The sequence below is a fragment of the Crocodylus porosus genome, unplaced genomic scaffold (assembly GCF_001723895.1).
Source record: "Crocodylus porosus isolate Cpor-Errol unplaced genomic scaffold, CroPor_comp1, whole genome shotgun sequence".
In the NCBI taxonomy this organism is placed as follows: Eukaryota; Metazoa; Chordata; order Crocodylia; family Crocodylidae; genus Crocodylus; species Crocodylus porosus.
The window spans coordinates 62,807,294-62,828,945 of NW_017728906.1; the positions used below are offsets into that span (position 1 = coordinate 62,807,294).

The following is a 21,652-nucleotide window of genomic DNA, read 5'->3' on the forward strand; positions in this document are numbered from 1 at the left end:
GATAGGAATCGTTTGTTTATAGAGGGCTTTGGTCTGTATGACCATGTGGCTGGGTGTCCCGACTGCATAACGGCATGTTAATGCATGTTAATGTGTAATACTGCAAAGGTATCTATCACAGTGTGATCTTAAGAACGTAATGGCCTGCTGCTTTTGGTTTGATGGTGATTTGTCTGTCTTTGATTTGCATATTGGACCTGGACCCCGGAGACGCCGGACTTCCTCCTTCCTTCCTATTTTCTTTTTACAGGGAATAGCATTTTGTTTGTAAAATTGTGTGTAAAAGTTACTCTTCCAAATAGGTAATGTTAATATGGGGTTTTATTAAGCAGGCAGGAATTTCCAGGGGTAGTTTACTTTGTTTCAGAACTTCTAGGTACTAAAAGTAAGTATTATTTTGTAACCAATGACATGGAGGTGTTGGCTGTTGCTGTGTTGGTCTAAGGACATAGGTAGAAAAGGTCCTTTGGGTACATGTGATATCTTTTATTAAATCAACTAAATAGTTGGAAAAAATGTTCTTTGCAAGTTTTTGGGTTCATCAGGCAGAGGGAGAGTCTACAGCAGAGTCTATTGTAGACTCTCTCTCTGCCTGAAAAAGGGTGTTTGTATCTGAAAGCTTGCAAAGAACAGTTTTCTTACTATTTAGTTGGTATAATAAAAGAGATCACATGTACCCAAAGAACCTTTTCTAACCAATGACACATTCACTTTTGTTTCACTAATTGTTAATGACAAATGCTTGAATAGCTAATGGATGTTTGGGGAGGTAGGGAAAATGCAAAGGAAAGGGAGTTGTCAATCTGTTAAAACCAGTGAAGCTGCAGCAGGAAGTCTCCTGTAAATTAAGTTGATGCCAAGGCAGATGGAGTGTTTATTCACAATCTCATTCTCATTTAAATATGAGAGTTTACATAATGACTACCAATAATAGAGGCCACCCTAGCGAGAGTGGCGTGTTACACAGAAAAAGTTTTTTCCTACAGATATCAAGATATTCATATTCAGCATGTCTAAACACTTGAGAATCCTAGCAACTCTTTAATTAGATGTGAATGTGAGAAGCAGTAAAATTAAATAACATTCTTCCCAACATTTTAAGATATTTTCAAATTTCTAGAAGAGTATTCATTAGAAAATGAGACCAATAATCACAAATTCCGATGGTGTGAAATAAACCCTACAATATCAGTAATGGCAAAGTCATAAATGTATAGACAAGTAAGGTTTAGACCCTTGATTTTTACATTGAGATGTTAGCCAAGCTAAGCCAATTTACAATGAACTACAAAAATTGCCAAGAGCAGTTTTCTAGGTCATAAAAAGAAGGCAGCATCTTTGGCAGCATAGTCCAGGTAACAAATACAAAACATCCATCTGCATCATTCAGATGTGCAATTTGAGGTTCCCTAGGATCAGTAAGATTTGCACTGAATTTGTTTATGTATTTTCACTCAAAAAAACCCCACGGGGTAGAAAACTGTTTTTCTCCTTTAAACAAAAGAAAGAAGCAGTAAGTTCAATCAATATTTTAGTGTTGGGCACCAATAAGACAATGGTGCCCCACCTATAGTCCATAGGCCAGATTCTGTCCCCCAAAGTGACTGAATCTGGCTTGCAAGATGGGGCAAGCAGCTGGCACATCCCCTTCTCTCCCCTGCTGATGCCCTCTGTAGCCATCACTACCCTTTCCTTTCCCATGTGGCAGGCAGCCACCATCCCCCCCTCTCTTTTCCTTCCCCCCTTCCCAACCAGAGGGGAGTGGTGGCAGCCTGGTTGTAAGTGCCCAGGATTAGATCAGGAATTTAAGAAGGAGCTCAATGGGCACAGGCATCAAGCTCATGGTGACTTTGAAGGACTTGAGATCCAGTTCTCAAAGGCTATTCTGAAAATCTAGGTAACACCACTATATATAATTCATGCAAAATTATGAAACTGAGATAAATAATTATTTTTAAATTATTGAGTGTAGACCATCAAACTCCTATTAGCTGTACATTATACAGATAACATCCAAAAACTGTATAATGGACCCAATCTCAACATGGGTGGTTCTCTAAGTACAGGTTACACAGGGTAAATTTTCAATTATGTGCATATGATGGCAAGACAGACAGAAGACACCTCCCACCTCCAAAACTGTTGTTGATGAAAACCCGTAACTAATGATCGACTGCTGCTGCAAGGCAGAGATAGTGGTTATGCCACTCACTTCTTGCTCTGCAAGCACAGCAATTGCCCAGTACATGGGAGATCATGAAAGGATTTAAACCCCAATTTCCCACATCAAAAGACAGTGTCCTAACCCAAAGGCTAAAGATACTGTCTTCACCCTAGGGAAGCCCAAGTGAACCCTTCTGTTGAAGCTAACTTATTAGGCAGACAAAAGACAAAAACTTTTGGTGCCTTAAGGAAACCAAAGTAGAGGAAGGCTGATTCTGTGGCCCAGGACAGTGAACCCTACCCTGGCAAGGAGGAAAAAGAATCCTTGCTTCCAATGTTGTTGGTGCATTTTCCATTACACAGTCATTATGCTCTAGTTGATGTCATTTTGAAGTAATTTTGCAAATGACATATCCTTCAATATCTTTCCAATATCCTTCATAAATTATATTATTATGTGAACTTGGTGGGAAGATGAAAGAACGTTAGTTTCAACATGTTCACCATATCCTCAGGTCTCAATACAGTTTATCTTTCATTCTTTTCTTCCTTTCATCTTACAGTAGTTTACCGGTGCTCAGAAATAAATTAATATGGAGTCTGCTATATGGATTGTGACTAGAACTTATGTGAAACTTGGCAACAATACATTAAATTGGGACTTTCAAGAGCTTTTAATATTTCCTCTAAGGGTGTTTCTTCTACTGTCAATATTCTATATGGGAAACAGATCTCTGGGGGCCATAATTTTGTCAAAATTTTGTCAGCATTTTAATTATAAACCAAACCCCACACAGATTCTGCTATTCAAGACCTTGCTTAGAGATCAACTTAGGTGAAGCACATCCAGTCTTTACAGGGCATAACTTGCAGATATCTCTTCCAGCAGAAATGGTTGGGAGGGGGACGGGGGGTGTAAAGCTTTCTCAGAGCTGGCACAGAGGCCAGAATTTCAAATTAGGATTCACGCACATTTTACCACTTGGAAGATAAGGTTTATACAGCCCCATACAAACTTGCTTTCTATAAATACATGCCCCTATCAGTAGTCGTGTGCCTTTTATGTGTTAGGATATCCCTCCACATTTTATGGTGGGCTTGTTCCTGTCCTCCCCTGATCTTAAAGAATTGATAGCAATCCCCATCCTTGAGCAGTAATGTAGAGGTCATTCAGTGCTCTCTATGACCCATGAGAGGAAAAAATCTTTGTATGTATGTGTGTGCATGAGAGAAGGAGAGGGAGAGGCAGAGGGTGAGAATGAACTTGTGGTATAGCAGCATATAATTTGACTTCCTAACCTCTTACAAGAGGTTACAGAAGAGATGCTAAATATATTTAAGGTAAGGTGGCGATTCCTGTAGCCTAGAAATGGGTGGATAAATTGCATCAGAAAATGTCATTTGTTCTGGTCTATACCCACATTAATGGACCATACAATGTCTGTCTTGATAATAAGATGTACATTCTTCGTGTATCTATTAAACAGCATCTTCCAAATATGAACCCTCAAGAGGTATAGGTTGTAGCCATGTTGGTCTAAGGACATAGGCAGACAAGGTTCTTTGAGTAAACCTGATATCTTTTATTAAACCAACTCAAATAGTTGGAAAAATTCTTCTTTGCAAGCTTTCAGGTACAAATATCCTTAGTCAGGCTAAGAAAGCAAACTTCCTATGGCCCGAAATATACCGAATGTGTCCAGATCATGCCATCACAAGAAATGCAAAACCTGACAACACATCTCCACCACCCCCATAATTACTGCACCCCACAACAGAACCATCACCATTCCTGGAAACTACAGCTGTACCTCCAGAAATGGTATACATCTCATCCAGTGCATCAAACATCCTGGTGGAAAATATGTAGGAGACACAAAACAACAACTGCACACCAGAATGAATGCATACCAGGAATCCATCAAAGACAGGAATACCTAATTACCTGCGAGGCCACATTTCTCATAAGTAAACCACTCTCTAATCTCTCAGTTCTAATCCTCAAAGGGAATTTACAGAACACCATTCACAGACAATCCTGTGAGCTTCACTTTATCAAACTACTGGATATAAAAAATCACGGACTAAATATAAACACTGGATTTATGACACATTATATAACCTGCCTGACATCCGACTTCTCAAGGTACCTCTCTAATATTTACCAGCTATATTCATTCCCCTCCGCCCCGGTACCTACTGACTCTTCAACCTACATCTTCACTGAGTGGCTTTCTCGCCTGAATTGCATACCAGCCTCTGGCTTCTTTACTATTCCTTCTATCCAGGAACAGCACATACCAACTCCAGATGCTTCCTCAGCCTAATAAATCCTGTCTGCCTGAACCCTCAAGATACAATCAGGAGCACTTCACTTTCTTGAAACAGCTGGGTAGTGTAGGATAACATTAATTCTATATGCAACTGTTCCAGTCCATTTAAAAGGAAGGTGAAACATTTGAAAAATCGCGTTATCCATATGGTTAGAGTGAGACGTGAGCCATCTCTTATATAGGAGAGCTGAACCTGCTCTTTCTTGTGTAATTTTTCAATGGATAATTTAATATCATAATTTCAATTTAGGTTGGATAGATGGAACTGAGGTAAAGGAAATGCTCAAAGGATAGTCATTTATTCTGTGGAAAACTTTTGTTTAGCTATGCAATGCTTTGGACTAGAAATCAAAGAAACATATGGTTTGAAGAGACCTCAAAGGTTACTGTGCTCTCCAGTGACAGTATCAAGTGTCTATCCCTGACAGATGTTTGTCTAATTTGTTCTTAAAAGCTAATGTCAGGAATTCAATGAATTCTATTAATAAATCTGTTCCAGTCCTTAAATATCATTATGTTAGAAATTCTAACTGAAATCTCTTGTGACAATTTAAGCCAACCATTGCTGGTCCTCCCCTTGATGAACATAAAGAAAAATTAATTGCCTCAATTTTACAAAAACCTCTGATGTATGTGAAGGCTTCACATACAAAAAAACCTCTAATGTATGTGATGCCTCCTTCTCCCACCTTCCCCCCCAGATTTTCTCTTTTCTAAGCTAAAACCCACAGGAACACAGGACTGGAAGCAGCCTCTCTCAGACGCTGTGTTAGCTTCTTGCATTAACAGGCACTCATTAATCAAAGGGATTCCCAAAACTGCCACTTCAAGTCCTCACCTACAATATAATGAACAAACACTGAACCTTGCAAACTCCCCTTAAAATGTCAGAGGTAGAAGCAGGGGCAATGAGGGCACTACTAATACCTTGCCAATGCAAAAACAGTGAGGTAGTTTGTTAAAATGTGCTCAGCAGATCCTTAGAAAAGACCATGCCCAAAGCAATGGGAGCATGCCCTTCCCTCCCTCCTACACACAAACACAACTCATACCAATCAGAGCTAGTGGAAAAACTCCTTGGTTATTAATTTTGTGACTGGTGCAACCCTGAGCATAAGAGCTAGACACTCTAGTCAGGAGTCTCTGCGTTTTTTAGTACTAGCAGTAGCATCAGCACATGCCAGTCAGAAAAAACAAAAACAAGCTAAAAGAACAGCTGTACCTATGGTCAGTGCCTCAGAAGATGGCAAAATTGACCACAAGAAACCAGCAGCATTCATGCGGGGAAAAAAAAATATTTCTGAACCTACCTAGCAACCTGCATAAGCCCCGAAGCTTGGGATGTCCTTCGACTTTTCCTAATACATCATGTTTTCTTGTTGCCATTCTCTGGACTCTCTTTTACTTGTATACATCTTTATAAAAGTCTAAAATTCAACATGGAACTCCAGCTGAGGCCTCACAAATGCCTCTTCTGCAACAGCATTGCTCTGCTGACTCACTCTTGTTTTGTGATCCATTTCAACTACCAAACACTTCTTCTGTAGTACTGCTGCTTTACCAGCTTTTCCCCATTACATATTTGAGCATTTGATCTTTTCCTTTTAAGTGTAAAACTATGCACATTTTTAGTGAATTTTAACTTTGGCCATTTCTCCAATTTAACAAGTTCAGACATTTATCACTGGATTATTCTGAGTAGTAGCAATTGACCAAGGGGCAGCAGCTGTCAGGAGAACCAAAACTAAGTGGCAAGGAAGGCACAAATAACATTTCTGGCAATGACACAACACTTACCAGATGTAATACTCTTTCCTGATCCTGCCATAAACATTTAGTGTCTCAGATGGAGAAAATATAAGCTCCAGTCTAAGAAATGCTTAGAAAGGCCATTTTAACTCACCAAAATGCTTTCATGTGAAAGCAAAGTTGTGAAAAATATTACATTTATAAAGCAAACAATGTATTTACAGTCTAAATCTGTCCTTTATCTTTTTAGACAGACAAACTTAGATTAAATTAGGCAACACACAGAATCTCAGGAAAAAGGATCTAGCATATATATTTTCTGAAGGACAATGGATTAAATATCACTTCAGCAGAAGAAATTGAAAAAAATAACAAAAGGTTTTAGGCCTATATCCCTTACCCGCAGCCCATGAAAACGGGGATTGCTGTAGAAAAGCTTCATCTGCTCTGATGGAAGTGGTCCTAGCACCTTCTGTATTGTAAAGAGCTGGTCAATTTCACTTTCTCCAGGAAATAATGGCTGTCCATCACTAAGCTCCCCAAGAATGCAGCCTACAGACCACATATCCACAGCCTTTCCGTAAGGGGCTCTGTAAAGCAAACACAGTATATTCTCACTGACAAACATATATTCTTGACAACCTGATCATTTGAATTAATTTTAAAAAATTCCTCTATATTAAGTATGCTTGCTGATAGTAGGAAAAAAATGTGTGAACCTAGAGAAGAATCTTCAGGCATCTAGGCTTCCTGTTAGTTTTACTTCCGCATTGCAAGTTAAAACAGCATGACCATGCAGGTTAAAAAAGCATAACAATGCTTCCAAAGGGAAGAAATAGATAATATTCTAATATTTAAAACTATATTAAATGCCAATTTCCCCCATTTTTAGCCAATTACAGAGCATTGATGAATATATTTTACTGAATTACATTTGTTTCACTTAACAATTCAGTCAGAATGGTGAATCATAGATGACAGAAATGATCAGACATCAAATTTCACCCTCTCTTTGCATTCAACATTTACGTAGTAGAATTTTAAGAGTAGTGGATCTCAAGTGAAGTCATAGATTCATAGATTGTTAGGGGATGGAAGGGACCTTGCAGATCATCAGGCCCAGTCCCCCGACTCTAGGAAAGAAGACAACTGGGGTTAGGTGATCCCATCAAGGTAACTGTCTAGATTCCTCTTGAAAACCTCCAGGGTAGGTGACTGCACCACTCCAGTAAGTATTTACAAGTAGAAAAACATACAGAGAAAAAACCTAGGGGTTTCACAATATACACCTTTCACAATATGCAGCACTCCCCTACTGGAGGTTGCACCCAGAAATACCCACATGTCTGACGTGTACACTCCAGTGAACACAAAAATGGACAACCAGGTTGCTGCTTTGCAAATCTCTTCAGAAGACAGGAAGTTTTCAGCTCTGAAAGCAGAAGATGGACTTGTTTGATGGCTTTTGATCTTCCTGCTAAGGTTCTGCTCTTGTGTATTGTTTTTCATTCCAATACATGAAGGAACTGATGCTTTATTTTTTAATTTTTAAACAGCTGGTGGGACAGACCAAGGCATCTCATTAACTGGATATTAAAATTTTACTGGGTGGATTTTAATGGCTTTGTGACCATTGAACGTGTGCCAGAAGCTCTCTTTTGCACAGCTGGATTTGGAACAGAATGATAAAAGGATTCCTTTCTGAGATCTGAGTGGATATAAGTGCTGAATCGAGGACAACTGCTTTGCTCAGCTCTCTTCCTTTACAGACCTGGAATCTATCAGCTCACAATCTGGTTTGAAGGTAATGTTAAACTTGCCTGGCTTGACTCTCTCTGAATTGAAGTCACTAAGGCTATATCTATAAGAGCCGTAAAGTACAAGCCCAGGAGCATCACCAAGTGATAAGCTCTGCCCACTCACACCTGCTCTATGCTCAGGCTCTCCAGGTGGCACGCACCCAGGACCAGGATGATGTGCACCTGAGCTGCCTACCCTGCCTAGTTTATGAGCTTGAACATATTCAGTGTAGGGTGGCTGCAGCTTAACTCTCATTAACATTCTTAGACATAGCCTAACAGTTGAGGGCCCTCACATATTCTGTCCTAAATCTGCTTCCTTTTTTCCTTTTTTTATATATTGATGTTTATCCTTAACTTGGGAGAACATGAGTTCTTTCACATGGCAGAGCAAAGCTGGTTTCTTCCTCCAAGTTGTTCTGTATCGGTTACTGATACAGATCCACACCTCTGTTGTAGTTTGTGTGGAGAGGGATATACTCCCAGAAACAGCTGGGTTCCAAGAATCTGCACTTGTTAGCCTGGGCTGAGCATGCCTTATTTCACCTGGGAAGAGTAAGGGAAGAGAGGCCAAAAAGAGAAATCCGACTTAGGAACAGATCCACTGAAAAGTCTGCTTCAAGGGTAGGAAGCAGCTAGAAAAGCTGAAAAAGGAAGACAAAAGTGCACAGACTTCTTGCTTATCTGAACACTGCCATGAGGCACTGCTGTGCTTTCAAAGACTGGGAGCAGGAACACCAAAGTGAAAAGACGAATGTTGCCAGTGGCCCTAGAACAGCCAGGCGGATCATACTTAAGCTCCTGAAGGGCAGTTCTGCGATGCCTTGTCTCTGGTACCAGAAATGTGATTTGTGGAACTACTGAAGCTACTTGGGGCACTGTTTCAGCCTGCTGAGCTGGCACAGGGAACCTGCTGCAGGCATTGTTTAATATCACTATGTAGACTGAGAACAGGGTGAGGGCCAAGGGAGAGCTAGCATGAGTGCTTCTGTTCCCTACTATAATCTTCACCTTACCGAGAGTTACAGGCTTCAAATCCAAGAACCTGCTCCTACTTGCACCCCTAGGAGCAGGTTGGGGGGTGGGACACAATGGCAGACATGGTATCTGTACCTGGAAGCTGAAACTTCCAGAGCAGAGCAATTACTGGGAACAGAACTGCACAACTACTTGCCCAGCAAGAGCACAGGACAAATAAGCAAAACAGGCAATTTTTCCCTATTATTCCTCTTTTTTAAGTTAATCTTCCTTGAAAATAAAGGAACAAAAGGAAGAAACATTTTGGACCTAGATTAGTAGAGTAGGATCTCTCTATACTCCGTAGTCAAGAGGTTTGGAAACTGCCTGTTTCTGTATAAGATGGTTTAGATAGGGGTGATCCTGCCTCAGACAGGGGGTTGGACTAGATGACCTCTGGAGGTCCCTCCCAGCCTTGCTTCTCTATATGATTCTATGATTTTTCAGAAGGGCAGGTCAAACCTGTTTCTACTGACTGACAGATCTAGTCCTGTCATCTCAAACTGCAGGATAAGTAAAACAAGGTAAGAATGGTGAGCTTGAACAAGAGAAACAATTCCTAGATGATAAACAAATCTGCATGCCTAATTGGAAGCTTTATGCTCCATCGCTGCACAAAACACAAAACTGCTTTCAGACATTTATTTGCTTAGGCTCTCAAGACTGTATGTCTATGTTTTAAAACCTAGTAGTATTTATCAGTATTTTTTAGTTACAAAAGAATACAATGTACAGCACCAGAAGTTACCTAGACTTTCCAAAGTGAGTGGATTTTGGGTACTTTATGAATAATTGAGTAGATATGTTTTCTTGCCCTCAAGAACTTCTTTATTCAAAGTAAATGAAGAACAAAGACCCCCTCCCCTGCCCCGGGAATGTTCTTATTGTACAGTTTTTAGAAGTTAAAAACACATTTAATATCTGTAAGGTAACATATTTAATATTTCTGGGAAGAAAATTCATTTGTTTATCAAGATATAGGAAGGAGAATATCGCTGCAGAGAGATACTGGCTTGAGAATAATGCATCAGCAGTAGCTAAAAGCACTTCAATATCATATACACTAAATATAGATACCTGTATCATAAACTAATCTGCCAAATTTATGACTATACTGTGCATCACTGATTCACTACTGAACATGAAAGGGCAGATTATATTAACAGTGAAAAGTACGTTAGTGTCAAAAGTTACACTTGATTATGGCATTCCTTTCTGAGCCTAGTAACTCACAAGACTTAAATAAATAAATAAAACTATATCCTATAACTAAGGCCACTGCTGACACTTTTTGTTCTTGAAACACTTTATTAAGTGTGGAACTTCCTTGGCAGCTTGATAATAAACAATTTACTGATAAAGACTATCCATTTTGTTTATTGGAATATTCAACACATTATGAATAAAACAATTTTTAGACCCAAATATTGTTGTGCATCAATGTTACTAACAATATCAGCACAGCTCTGGAGACTGTGGAATACATTTTTTTAAAAAGAATATATTGACAACCTGCTTCAGTTTTAGCATATACAATAAATTCCCATTTTGCACCTTCCCATTTTAATCAGTGACTCCAAAGAGATAGATTTGTTTCTTAGAGGCAGCGAACACCTGTAAATCTCATTTTGCTTGATGCCACTGATGGATCATAATTAGATCACACTGAAGTATTTGGTTGGTGTGGAATATAGAAAAAATTTCAGAACCTGGTGATAAGGAAAAGACTGTAATAGAGGCATCAGTGATTTTTTTCTTTATTATTTTTAGCTGGAGTTCCTACATAACTCACCCCCTTTAATTACTCTATGTGAGGTAAGGAAATGCCATTATCCTTCTTTAACAGATGTTTAAAATTAAGCAATTTACATAGGGTCCAACAAATGACTATTACTTACAAAGTTAATGTGGCTACTCATTGTCTTTTGGGAAAGAAGTCGAAGACCTTGTTCCCCGAGTTCTTTGTGACCAGTGAAAGAAACCTGGCATCAAAACAAGCACCTTGTTTTTCAGCTATCTCAACAGCAGTGTCAAAGAATAATTTGGAATAGAAACTGAATTATATTCTTAACTCAGTGCAGCAGGGTCCCATCCAAGAAAGCATAGAAAAGACTGCACCTGATCCTGCCTACACAGCACTCATTTCGCAGCTATAAGAACATTTCAGGCTTCTAGAACAGAGCACCTTTCACAAACAAAAGCAGTATTAAAGTATTACTAAAATAAAAACCTGAACTAAGATTTGAACAAAATCCTATCTTATCATAAAGTCAAGCCACCTTGCTAGAAACTGAAGCCAAAATAATTAGTGAAATAGGTGAGAAAGAGCAGTGGATGATACAAGACTTAGATGTCATGGCTGCTACTTCTAAGGAAGGATACTTACCCCAGCAGGAGTTCAGGTGAGCGGTACCATCGGGTGGCCACATACTCAGTGTAGTTAGCGTTGCTTCCTTCGGAGAGATTTCGAGCAAAACCTGAGAAACAACAGTTCAGAAGATTATGTACCAGTCTCAGTCAGAAGCTTTGTGTGCTATCATTGATTTTAGCATTAAAAGTTAACTTATTTGAAACAAAATCTATTGTTATATGTACTCTAGTTCAAAATAAATGTCCTAAGTACAGCTGTAAATGTTGACTGTCCACAAAGGCTTCATCTTGCATATATGAATATGGGTTGGACAGCCTATCAGTCCATCACACTATCTGTAGCATAACTAGCATAAGCAACTGGGGTTCCAGATCCAGGCACTACCTTGGAGGGGGCACGAGAATGCTATGCTGCTACTGCTACTGGGCTGGGGCCAAAGCAAGCACATGCTTCATGGCTCAGGCTGAAACAGGGCCAGGGGAAGCATAAGTGATGGTGGAAGGGTATGGGGGGCAAGGAGGGAAGAGGTTGTGGAGGAGCAGAGTCAACAGGGACACAATTAATCAAGTCCACTCTGATGTGCTGTAATTACAGTGCTAAGTCTGTAGGTACCTATAGCAATTAGCAGGGGGCAAGTGGCAGGGGTTGGACTGCTTAACATCCCCTACTGCCTGTCCTCTACTGCCTGTCCCCCCTTGCTGTCTTCTCCATTGCATCTGTAGGGGTTGGGACGAATGTAAGACAACTCTCCAATAATTAGATTCTATACGTGGAACATTCTAACAAATTTATAAATTTCCCATGAATAGAGTCTAATTATAGGGGGGGGCCGTCTTAGGTTCAAGGCTGTCTTGGCTTAAAGTAAATATGGTAGGTATGTAAGTGGCTACGGGCACCTAAGTGCAATCTTTTCCATATACCTGAGTCTCTGAGAGAACTGCTAATGTAAAAGGAAGGTGGGTTCTTTTCCACCTCATTGCTCATTTTGTAACTTAAAATTAAGGGTAAGATAACGGCATCTTATAAAACAAGATGCATTAATGGAACTCCAGGGATCTGAAAGAGGTGGAAAAGAATCCCACTTTGTCACCTATGTCCACTTAGATGACCAAGAGATAGAATAGGAACAGGGTTAAAGAGTACAGGATAACTAGAATATGCAGAAGTAAGAATAATTTGGAATTCTTAAAAATTCTCTTCTGGATGCAAAAGCAACTGAGCACCAACCACAGGGACACAGCAGCTGGAACGGCTGATAATAATAACCACTCTAGGGCAGGCACTGGCATTGTTTCTGTAAAGTGCCAAGCACGCTGCTACTGCTAAACAAATACATACTAATCAGGGAAGACTGGGTCCAGAGAGATGTCAGCTGTGAGGCTCTGGATGCGAAATGTTTGCGCTTCTGGAACAAAGAATCAGGAGCTGATCAAAAATGAACTGGAATAAAATTGAGGGGCATTTTTCCATGATTTTTGTAAATGAGAGAGAAAAAATAACAATTCTGGAATCCAGAAGAGATGCAGAGCACAGCTTCACTTTTGGATTTAAGTGCTGTTTAAATCTTATGGTTGATTTTCTGCTGCTTCTGGATTCTCAGGCAGCAGCAACAGTTGCTAAGGGTGCTTATTCCTTCTACCTGTGCTTGCAAAGATTTTGATCTTTTATTTAGGATGCAGAGTCCCTTCCCAAACTTAGTCTGCAAAGCCCAAATCTAGGAGCAATGCAAAACACTAAATGCCATAATTTTTCCTCTTAGTAGCAGGTGCACTGAATGGGTGTTAAGTTTGTTATCAATACAGGGTTCAATTTTTATTTATGAATGATAAAAATGGTATGTCTATACCATTTCAGCACAGTATCCCTAGCTGGATGGGGTTGGTTGAACCTGGTCCACCCCTGTTAAGAGGCATATTCCAGGCCTGAAAGGTTACCGGTGAAGCTACTCCACTGCTGCTTTCAGGCCCACTGAAAATAGAGGGCTCAAGAGCAGGTGCTAGAGATGAGCTTTTAGCAGCCTCACTGGAGAACCTCTAGGCCAAGTGCATCAATGGATTTGATGAATGGGTCCTGAGTGGGTGGAGTATGCTCAGCCCTCTCCTTGCCAGTACCTGGAGTTGAAGTGGCACACACAAGCCTTCAGTGTCCCCACGAATTAAGAACCTAAAGGTGGCCATAGTAATAACAGCATATGCTGGAATAATTCAAATTTGTTAAAGTGTCTCACCCACCTGCACCTCACCAGGCCAGGTGAGCATCACAGGGACATGATATAGTGACTGAAAGCAAGAAATATCAAGGGATTCAGAGGTACAGTGGTGCTGGGCTATAAACCCATCTGATGGACTAGCCAGTCTCTTGATTTTATCATATTACACAACTGATGACACCTCTCTAACAGAAACTGTGTCCCAGGTATCAATATAGAAGAATTATTTGGAGTTGTATCAGGGTTTACTGTTAAAATAACGCTTCCCATCTTTGGTTAATTGCCATCACTTTTAGCATAGTTAAAATTTTGTTCCGAATCTTTTTGAAGCAGGAAACTTGTCTGTACTTGCTCTGTAAATTTTCTTCACCAGTTTAGGTCAAGGTAAAATAATCTAGCATTCTTTTGGATACTGTAAAAATTAACTCGTGAAATGCATCTTTTTTACCTTTTAAGGAATGATAAGCGTAGGCTGATGATTGGGCACTTTGTTAAAATGCTATACATACCATTACACCTAGACTGACATATTGGGGGAAAGGGGAGAAAATCAGTTACATGTCATATAAACAATGTGATGTTCAATATTACATATGCATTAAAACACTGTTAGGACAAGTGGCTCCGAAGCAGTGGGGTGGGAACTCTATCAATACAGCTGATGTACCAATCAGAATGCCAAAGAACTTTACATATTACAACAGATGCATCCGATTAATCAGTCTATTCTAAATACTGTTCCTGTCTTACTTTTTATTGGCAGAAACTACACCCACACAACATGTGTTCAGGCAACTGCCACATACAAACTCAACCTTATGCACTGCAATATGTACAAGAGTACAACACCATGAATTTAAAGAGATGTGTTACACCATGAATTTAAAGCCACTGGGACAGAGAAGCGATGCTTTAGTAGGTCTTCAACAATATTTCTGGGTTACGTTAGTTTGTGTTGGAGCATCCTATCACTTAAATATCCCAGGACGTCATTCTCCTATTGTACTTGGCCTTGGTGAGGCCGCAGATGGAGTACTGCGTCCAGTTTTGGGCTCCACAATTCAAAAAGGATGTGGAGAAGCTTGAGAGAGTCCAGAGGAGAGCCACGCGCATGATCAGAGGTCAGGAAAACAGATCTTACGATGACAGGCTGAGAGCTATGGGGCTCTTTAGCCTGCAAAAACACAAGCTCAGGGGTGATCTGATGGCCACCTGTAAGTTTATCAGGGGTGACCACCAGTATCTGGGGGAACGTTTGTTCACCAGAGCGCCCCAAGGGATGACGAGGTCGAATTGTCATAAACTCCTGCAAGACTGTTTTAGGCTGGACATAAGGAAGAATTTCTTTACTGTCCGAGCCCCCAAGGTCTGGAACAGTCTGCCAGCGGAGGTGGTTCAAGCACCTACATTGAACACCTTCAAGAGTAAATTGGATGCTTATCTTGCTGGGATCCTATGACCCCAGCTGACTTCCTGCCCTTCGGGGGTGGGGGCTGGACTCAATGATCTTTGAGGTCCCTTCCAGCCCTAATGTCTATGAAATCTATGAAAATATCTGTGCTGAGGAAGGCATATGAAATTTTTGTTAGTGTTTAATGTTTTCACGTGGGGTTCAGACTGCCATTTGTGCTGAAGCACTTAGATGTCATTTTGAGAGAGTATGTATGTAACTTGTACAGATGTCCCAATTCAGCTGTGGTTTTCTCTGCCCATGTCTCAAGTATGCAATAGCTTTTCCAGCCATCTCTTGAACACAGCAGGAGTTCCAGGCCCTAGCAGCTACTCTCTCTGTCAATTCTGTATCAGTCCATGTATCCCCACAGCAAGTGTTTTAGGCTGCATGGTTACATTTGTACATACTGGGCATTTTTACACATTTTCTGGGGGTGGGAGGGGAGCTTTAATTAGAAGAGGTCCAAGAGCCGCACTAATTAAGGTTCTGTGTCTCACGTATCAGCATCTTCATGCTTCAAAATGGTGGCAGAGGTGCTTTAACTAAAGCTAATCAAACGAGCTTAAGTTAAAGCATACCCACTGTCATTCTGAAGTGCAGAGACACTGATACATGAGACACAGAGGCTGGCTGGAGCGTGCTAATTAGCCTAATCAAGTCTGCTCTGACACGCTGTAATTACAGTGTGTTGGAGCAGCCTTCCAGCATATCTACGGGCACCTACTGTTACCAGTGTACAACTGTCATTCAGTACTTTTTAGTCATGAACAGTCTGCGTATTCAGACCTCCTCCTTTATATCATAAAAAAATCCTCTAATGAAGAGGATTTTAGTTATTCAGTCTTCAATAGTCTTAAGGTGTGAAGTAACATAAGTTTACTCATAGTTTGTACATGTATAATGTAGAAAAGATTGTAACAATTTTTAGTCTTCTTAAACTAGATTTGTAAAATGTTACTTAGCATGTGCTAACAACATATGGCTATAAAGTACAATTAAAGGCCACTTCATTAAATGGTTTTCCTAAATAATAACTTCAGCCTAATATTACTCTTTGTAGCCAAGCCAAATAAAGCTATTTTAGCAGCTCATCAACAAAATCAGCTGGGTTTTTACTTTGTAACTGGAGTTCAATCAAAGCTGAAATACAAAGCCAAATTCAAAAGTAAACTATATAAATCCAATAAGATAAAAAGCTAGAAGAAAACAGAGAACTGAGTTGAAACTCTCTATAGCACTGTTCCATCCAGGAGACACCCTCTGGTATTATTTTATTTTTTTCAATTAGGTAGAACTTGTATCTAGCTACCATTTAGAGTGAGTGAAATCAGTGTGCTTACCAACCGCACGAAGTAACATAACTGCTTGAAACTAGCTAGAATTCATCTGGATTTCATCATTATCTGTCTTTAATGGCAAGACTGTAATACAAAATATCAGCACACTGTTTTCTTGCATTTTCATTGCCTTATACAGGCAGTCCTTGGACTTACGACACAATTGGTTCCTGAAAACCACGTCTTGAGTTGAAATGCTGTAACTCAGAGCCAATTTTCTCATAAGAAACAGTGTTATAAATGGGGGATTAGTTTCTGAACCAAGGCCCGATACCCTATTTTCACCAAAAATACCCCACAATTTTGCACTCAATCAATTATAGATGACTAATATAGCTACAATAATGTATTTATATTGTAAATAGCAATCTTATTGATTTGGAATGACTTCTTTTGAGGTGACTTTGCTGGACTTTTTGAAGGGCTCTCGGTTGGACTTTTAGAAGGGCTCTTATCTGGAGTCTTCTCAGTAGTCTTGGCTGCAGGTTTTTGTGGAGTCTTGTCTGTTTTCTTAAAGAAAGCATCCAAAGAAGTTTGGACAGATGTTCTCCAAAGACATGAGTGACGCAGCAAACTTGTTCGCTGGCGTGGCATTGGATCAAGCGTTGTAAAGTCAAAACTGACGTCAAAGTTGAAACAGGGTGTCAATTTATAAATGTCGTAAGTGCGAAACATTGGAACTCAAAATGTTGTAAGTCGAAGACTGCCTGTACAACTACTTCATTCCTTCACAACAGTGAATTTCTTCTGGTTATAAAATAACTACACTTAATGTGGATGCCTCTCCTTTTGGCTAAACATTTCTGGGCTCATCATGGAAATGCAAATTTGTTGTAATGTTTAAGCAGAATTACTTTAGCTGTTTCAAAAAGTTTATTTTATAAGTGCTGGAATAAAACTAAATACAGGAAACCCTCACTATTTGCAGGTTTGGCATTCATGGTTTCAAATATTCGCGAATGCTGAACCCACTTCTTAAATATACTTAAAGGAGCTCCTCAGGAGCTTTGTGCTTGCTGCTGCTGGGCTGCCGCTGCCCAGCCTCCCACCGTCACCAGCACAGCTGTGCCCCCCATGCCAGCCGGGGGGGGGGGGACACTGAGTTCATAAACGCAGATGGCATTCATTAACGCAGTGCCTTATTCACGTATTTCACCATTTGCAGGGGATACGAGAACGTATCCCCCGCAAACAGCGAGGGTTGCCTGTATCCTTACTCCAGATACCCCCCACAAAGGATCCATGTGCTAATTAGCCCCACATTCAAGACTGAAACCAAGTGTCCTGGGACCCTTCACAAAATTATGCAGATGAGGAGCAGTGTTGCCTGGTATGTATCCACCCCACAGGGGGCTGGAACACATTAATCACATGTACCAGGCTGAGAGGGGGCATCAGAGCCTCTCAGTTACACAGAAGTTTGGTGATATGTGCCAGACATTTAGGGCTTCTGAAGAAACAGGAATCATTGGAAATGTGAAAGAAATAAACTGCTCAGTTGTGGGAGTGAAGAGGAAGTTGAATATATTTGATGTACTGGTTTACCATGATTTGGAAAAGAGTCACCACTGAGGGGGACTGAGTACAATGGGCACTATGTTTTAGTCAGATGGAGTGCATTCATTTTTCAAGCATTTTTGGCACAAAGAGGGGGCTGTCAGCGCTGGTTCTGGCCCCCTGGTGCCAGTCTGGTATTGTAGTACCTCCAGGCCTGGTGCCAGTTCCCTGTGGAGGAAATACCTACCTGGTTTTTTTTTTAAGGGCTGTAGCAGAAGGCTTAGTACTCCTACTACTTTAAGAGCAGACAGGCGGCAGATGTGGCTGGAAACAATTGTGGGCCACATGAATCATAGAAAATCAGGGTTGGAAGGGACCTCAGAAGGTCATCTTGTCCACCCCCCTGCTCAAACCAGGACCATCCCCAACTAGATCATTCCAGGCAGGGCTCTGACAAGCTGGGCCTTACAAACCTCCAAGGATGGAAGTTTCACCACCTCCCTAGGTAACCTATTCCAGTGCTTCACCACTCTCCTAGTCAGAAAGCTTTTTCCCAATATCTAACCTAAACCTCCCTTGCTGCAACGTGAGACCATTGCTGCTTGTTCTGTCATCTGTCACCTCTGAGAACAGTCTAGCTCCAGCCTCTTTGGAACCACCCTCAAAGAAGTGAAAGGCTGCTATCCATTCCTCCCTCAGTTTTATCTTCTCCCGACTAAATAAACCCAGTTCCCTCAGCGTCTTCTAGGAAGTCATGTGCCCCAGTCCCCAAGCCATTTTAACTGCTCTCCACTGGACTCTCTCCAACTTGTCTACATTCTTTCTATAGCAGGAGGCCTGAAACTAGACACAATACTCCAGACAAGGCCTCACCAGTGCAGAATAGAGCAGAATAATTACTTCAGTCGATCTGCTGGCAACACTCCTACTAATGCAGCCCAGTATGCTGTTAATTTTCTTGGCAATGAAGGGCACACTGTTGACTCATATGCAGCTTACTGTCCACTATAACCCCTAAGTCCTTTTCTGCAGAGATGCTAACATACTTGTAGAAACCCTTCTTGCTGCCCTTGCTAGCTGCAACTCCAGTTGTGATTCAGCCTTCCTGAATTAGTTTCAGCATACCTGAGCAATACTCTTATACTCTTCCAAATTGTCTGCCCAAGCTTCCACTTCTTGTAAGCTTCCTTTTTGTGTTAAGCTCACCAAACAGTTCTGTGCTAAGCAAAGCTGGTTGCTTGCCACATTTGCAATTCTTCCTGCACATCAGGATGGTTTGTTCCTGTGCCCTCAGTAAGCTTTCTTTAAAATACAACCAGCTCTCACAACTTATTTCCCCCTCAGATGGGCCTCCCAGGGGATCCTATCGATCAGTTCCCTGAGGGAGTCAAAGTCTGCTTTTCTGAAGTCCAGAGTCCATATTCTGTTGCTCTCCTCTATGACCTAGAAGGGAGCTGGGCTTAGAAAAGATATAAGCCTGGAACCTGAGCTGGGCAGGCAGTAGAGTCCTGAAGGCTGATTTGGGAACACTGCCTAAGCAGGATGGATGGCTGCAGCTCCTGCATGCCAGTTTGGAGAGTAGAGTCTGTGACAGTCTGGAGGTTTTGGGGAAGGGACTAAGGGGTGGAAGAGGTCCCCAGGGACTCGGAGGTCCAGGAGCCCAAAAAGGGGCTGAGTGTGGGACCAGAGGGTCCAGGAGCCCAGAGGGGCTGCAAGTGGGACCAGAGAGTCTGGGAACCCAGAGTGGGGCAAAGTGTGGGGCCAGGAGTCTGAGAACCCATGAGGAGTGGAGGTAGGAGCCAGGGGCCTGAAGCCTGAGAAAGGCAGAGTGTGCGATTCCAGGTAGAAAGCCTGTGCTTGAGAGTAGCTGAGAAAGAAGAAATGCCCAGGAGTAGCAGGCCACTCTGGAAGTCGAATCAATGTAAGTGAGTGTCGCAGTGCACTCAGGTGCCCTGCGCCTGAGAGCAGAGACTGCTCTGGGGAGACCCCTAGTGGCAGAAAGGGGGAGGCTCAGCTGCCAGTCACCAGGGCTGCACAGGTGCTGGTTGCCAGGACAACTGGTAAAACCAGCTGACCAGGAAGGGGCAGGGCTTATCCCTTCTTAAGCCCAGGTAGGAGGCCAGGAAGGCAGTCCCTCTCCAGCAGCCGTGGGAGTAAGGACTCAGCTCAGACAGACAGAGGGGAGGACTCTGGCCATGAGAGCATCCCCTGGTCACTGCTGAGGTTGGTGAAGCCCTTCTTCCCTCGCTCTCTAGTAGGGAGTAGATTTTTGTTCGACCAGAAGGTCTAGTTTTTATGTTGTAGCCCAGGGGCTTTATGTTTTATGTTTACTGTTTTGACCGGAGGACCAGGCAAGGCTATTGGGGTGGAGGAGGCTTCACAGGAGCTTCACGGTAGCGTGGGGCCTCCTGGCGCCGGAGAGGGTGCAGCATTGTTAGGGGGCGCATTGGCCCCAGCCCAGAAGCCCCGGAGCGAGAGGGGGCAGCAGGGAGAAGCCCTGGACCGAGAGGGGGCAGCAGGGAGAAGCCCCAGAGCGAGCGAGAAAGGGGGCAGTGCGGAGCCCTGGGAGTAAAGAGGAGGGCCAGAAAACAACAAGGCCCAGGTTAAACCACGTCAACTCCATCTGCGAGGCTTGGGCTGCAGTGTAGGGGAGGAAAAGGAGCCGCAGGTAGCGCCCCGTGTCACCGGGGCGCAGAAAAATAAGCAGCCTCCCGTTGATTACAACCATCTTCCAGTCAAATAAGATCAAGGCATGGCAGGCGAGTAAGCAGGCGGTTGGCCCATTACAGGAGGGCGGAGCCACTCCCAGAAAGGCTCCAATATTGATACACCTGTCACAGTGAGTAATAACACTTCCGAGGCATGGCGTAGGGACGGATGGAAATGCACAAGGCCACTAAGGTAATGACCACAGACATCTGTGGTTCTGAAAAGCAGACCAGGTTTGGGAAGCCTTGCAACAGCCTCCTCATCTAAAAGCTACGTACATCAAGGTGTGGTAGGAGAATGAAAGGGTGGTTGCCCAAAGACATCAGAGTGCATAGGATGGAGGGGACTCCAAGGTATATACAGCCAATCCGAAACAACAAAAACAAAAAGATACCCATTGGTGTATTTGCCCAATATGGGCCAGGTGTTTTATGGGAATGCTCTTACCATGGGTTGTGTTGCATTAAATGACTTTATAGTCGATTTCAATGATTGAGTACATGCTGCTTCTAGAAGCAGTTTAATAATAGATAACATATTTAATGGGGGGCAGATGCTGGTACACAGATATAAGATAAGGGGCTCCTCCCCCTTGTGCTTATAGAATAAACACCTTATGCTACATTCGAGTAAATATGGTACTATGCAACATGAGTGCTCAACCTACAGCAGAGGCAGGCAAAATACAGTTTATAGGCCAGATCCAGCCTACTAGGCCATTCTATCTGGCCCACAGGGCCCATAAAAAATTTAGAAAATTAATATGCATATGCTTTTGGCTGCCTGTCAAAGATAACAGGAGTCAGGGGCAGTAGGATCAGGGGAAGCCACTGGCAGGACCCAGCAGAGTCAGGGGCAGTAGGATCAGGGGAAGCCACTGGCAGGACCCAGCAGCTCAACAGCAATGCCCGCCCAGCTCCGCTCCGCCCCCACCCTGGGCCCCCACAGCCAGAAACCTCTGCCTAGCAAGGCTTCTGGCCTGGGACCCTGGGGCTGTTCCTGCTTCTCTGTGCTG

General features: G+C 42.2%; 1 protein-coding gene across 5 annotated transcripts in view; it reads right to left on the reverse strand.

Annotated features, from left to right (window-relative positions):
* Positions 1-21,652, reverse strand: part of CDKL5 (cyclin dependent kinase like 5) — a 133,609-nt gene that overhangs the window by 47,086 nt on the left and 64,871 nt on the right. For all 5 annotated transcript variants that reach the window (XM_019529238.1, XM_019529237.1, XM_019529239.1 and 2 more), the window contains exons 7-8: positions 11,448-11,538; positions 6,646-6,835 (exon numbers count right to left, since the gene is read on the reverse strand). In XM_019529238.1, the coding sequence (XP_019384783.1) occupies positions 6,646-6,835; positions 11,448-11,538 (281 nt within the window). The remainder of the gene's footprint in view (positions 1-6,645; positions 6,836-11,447; positions 11,539-21,652) is intronic.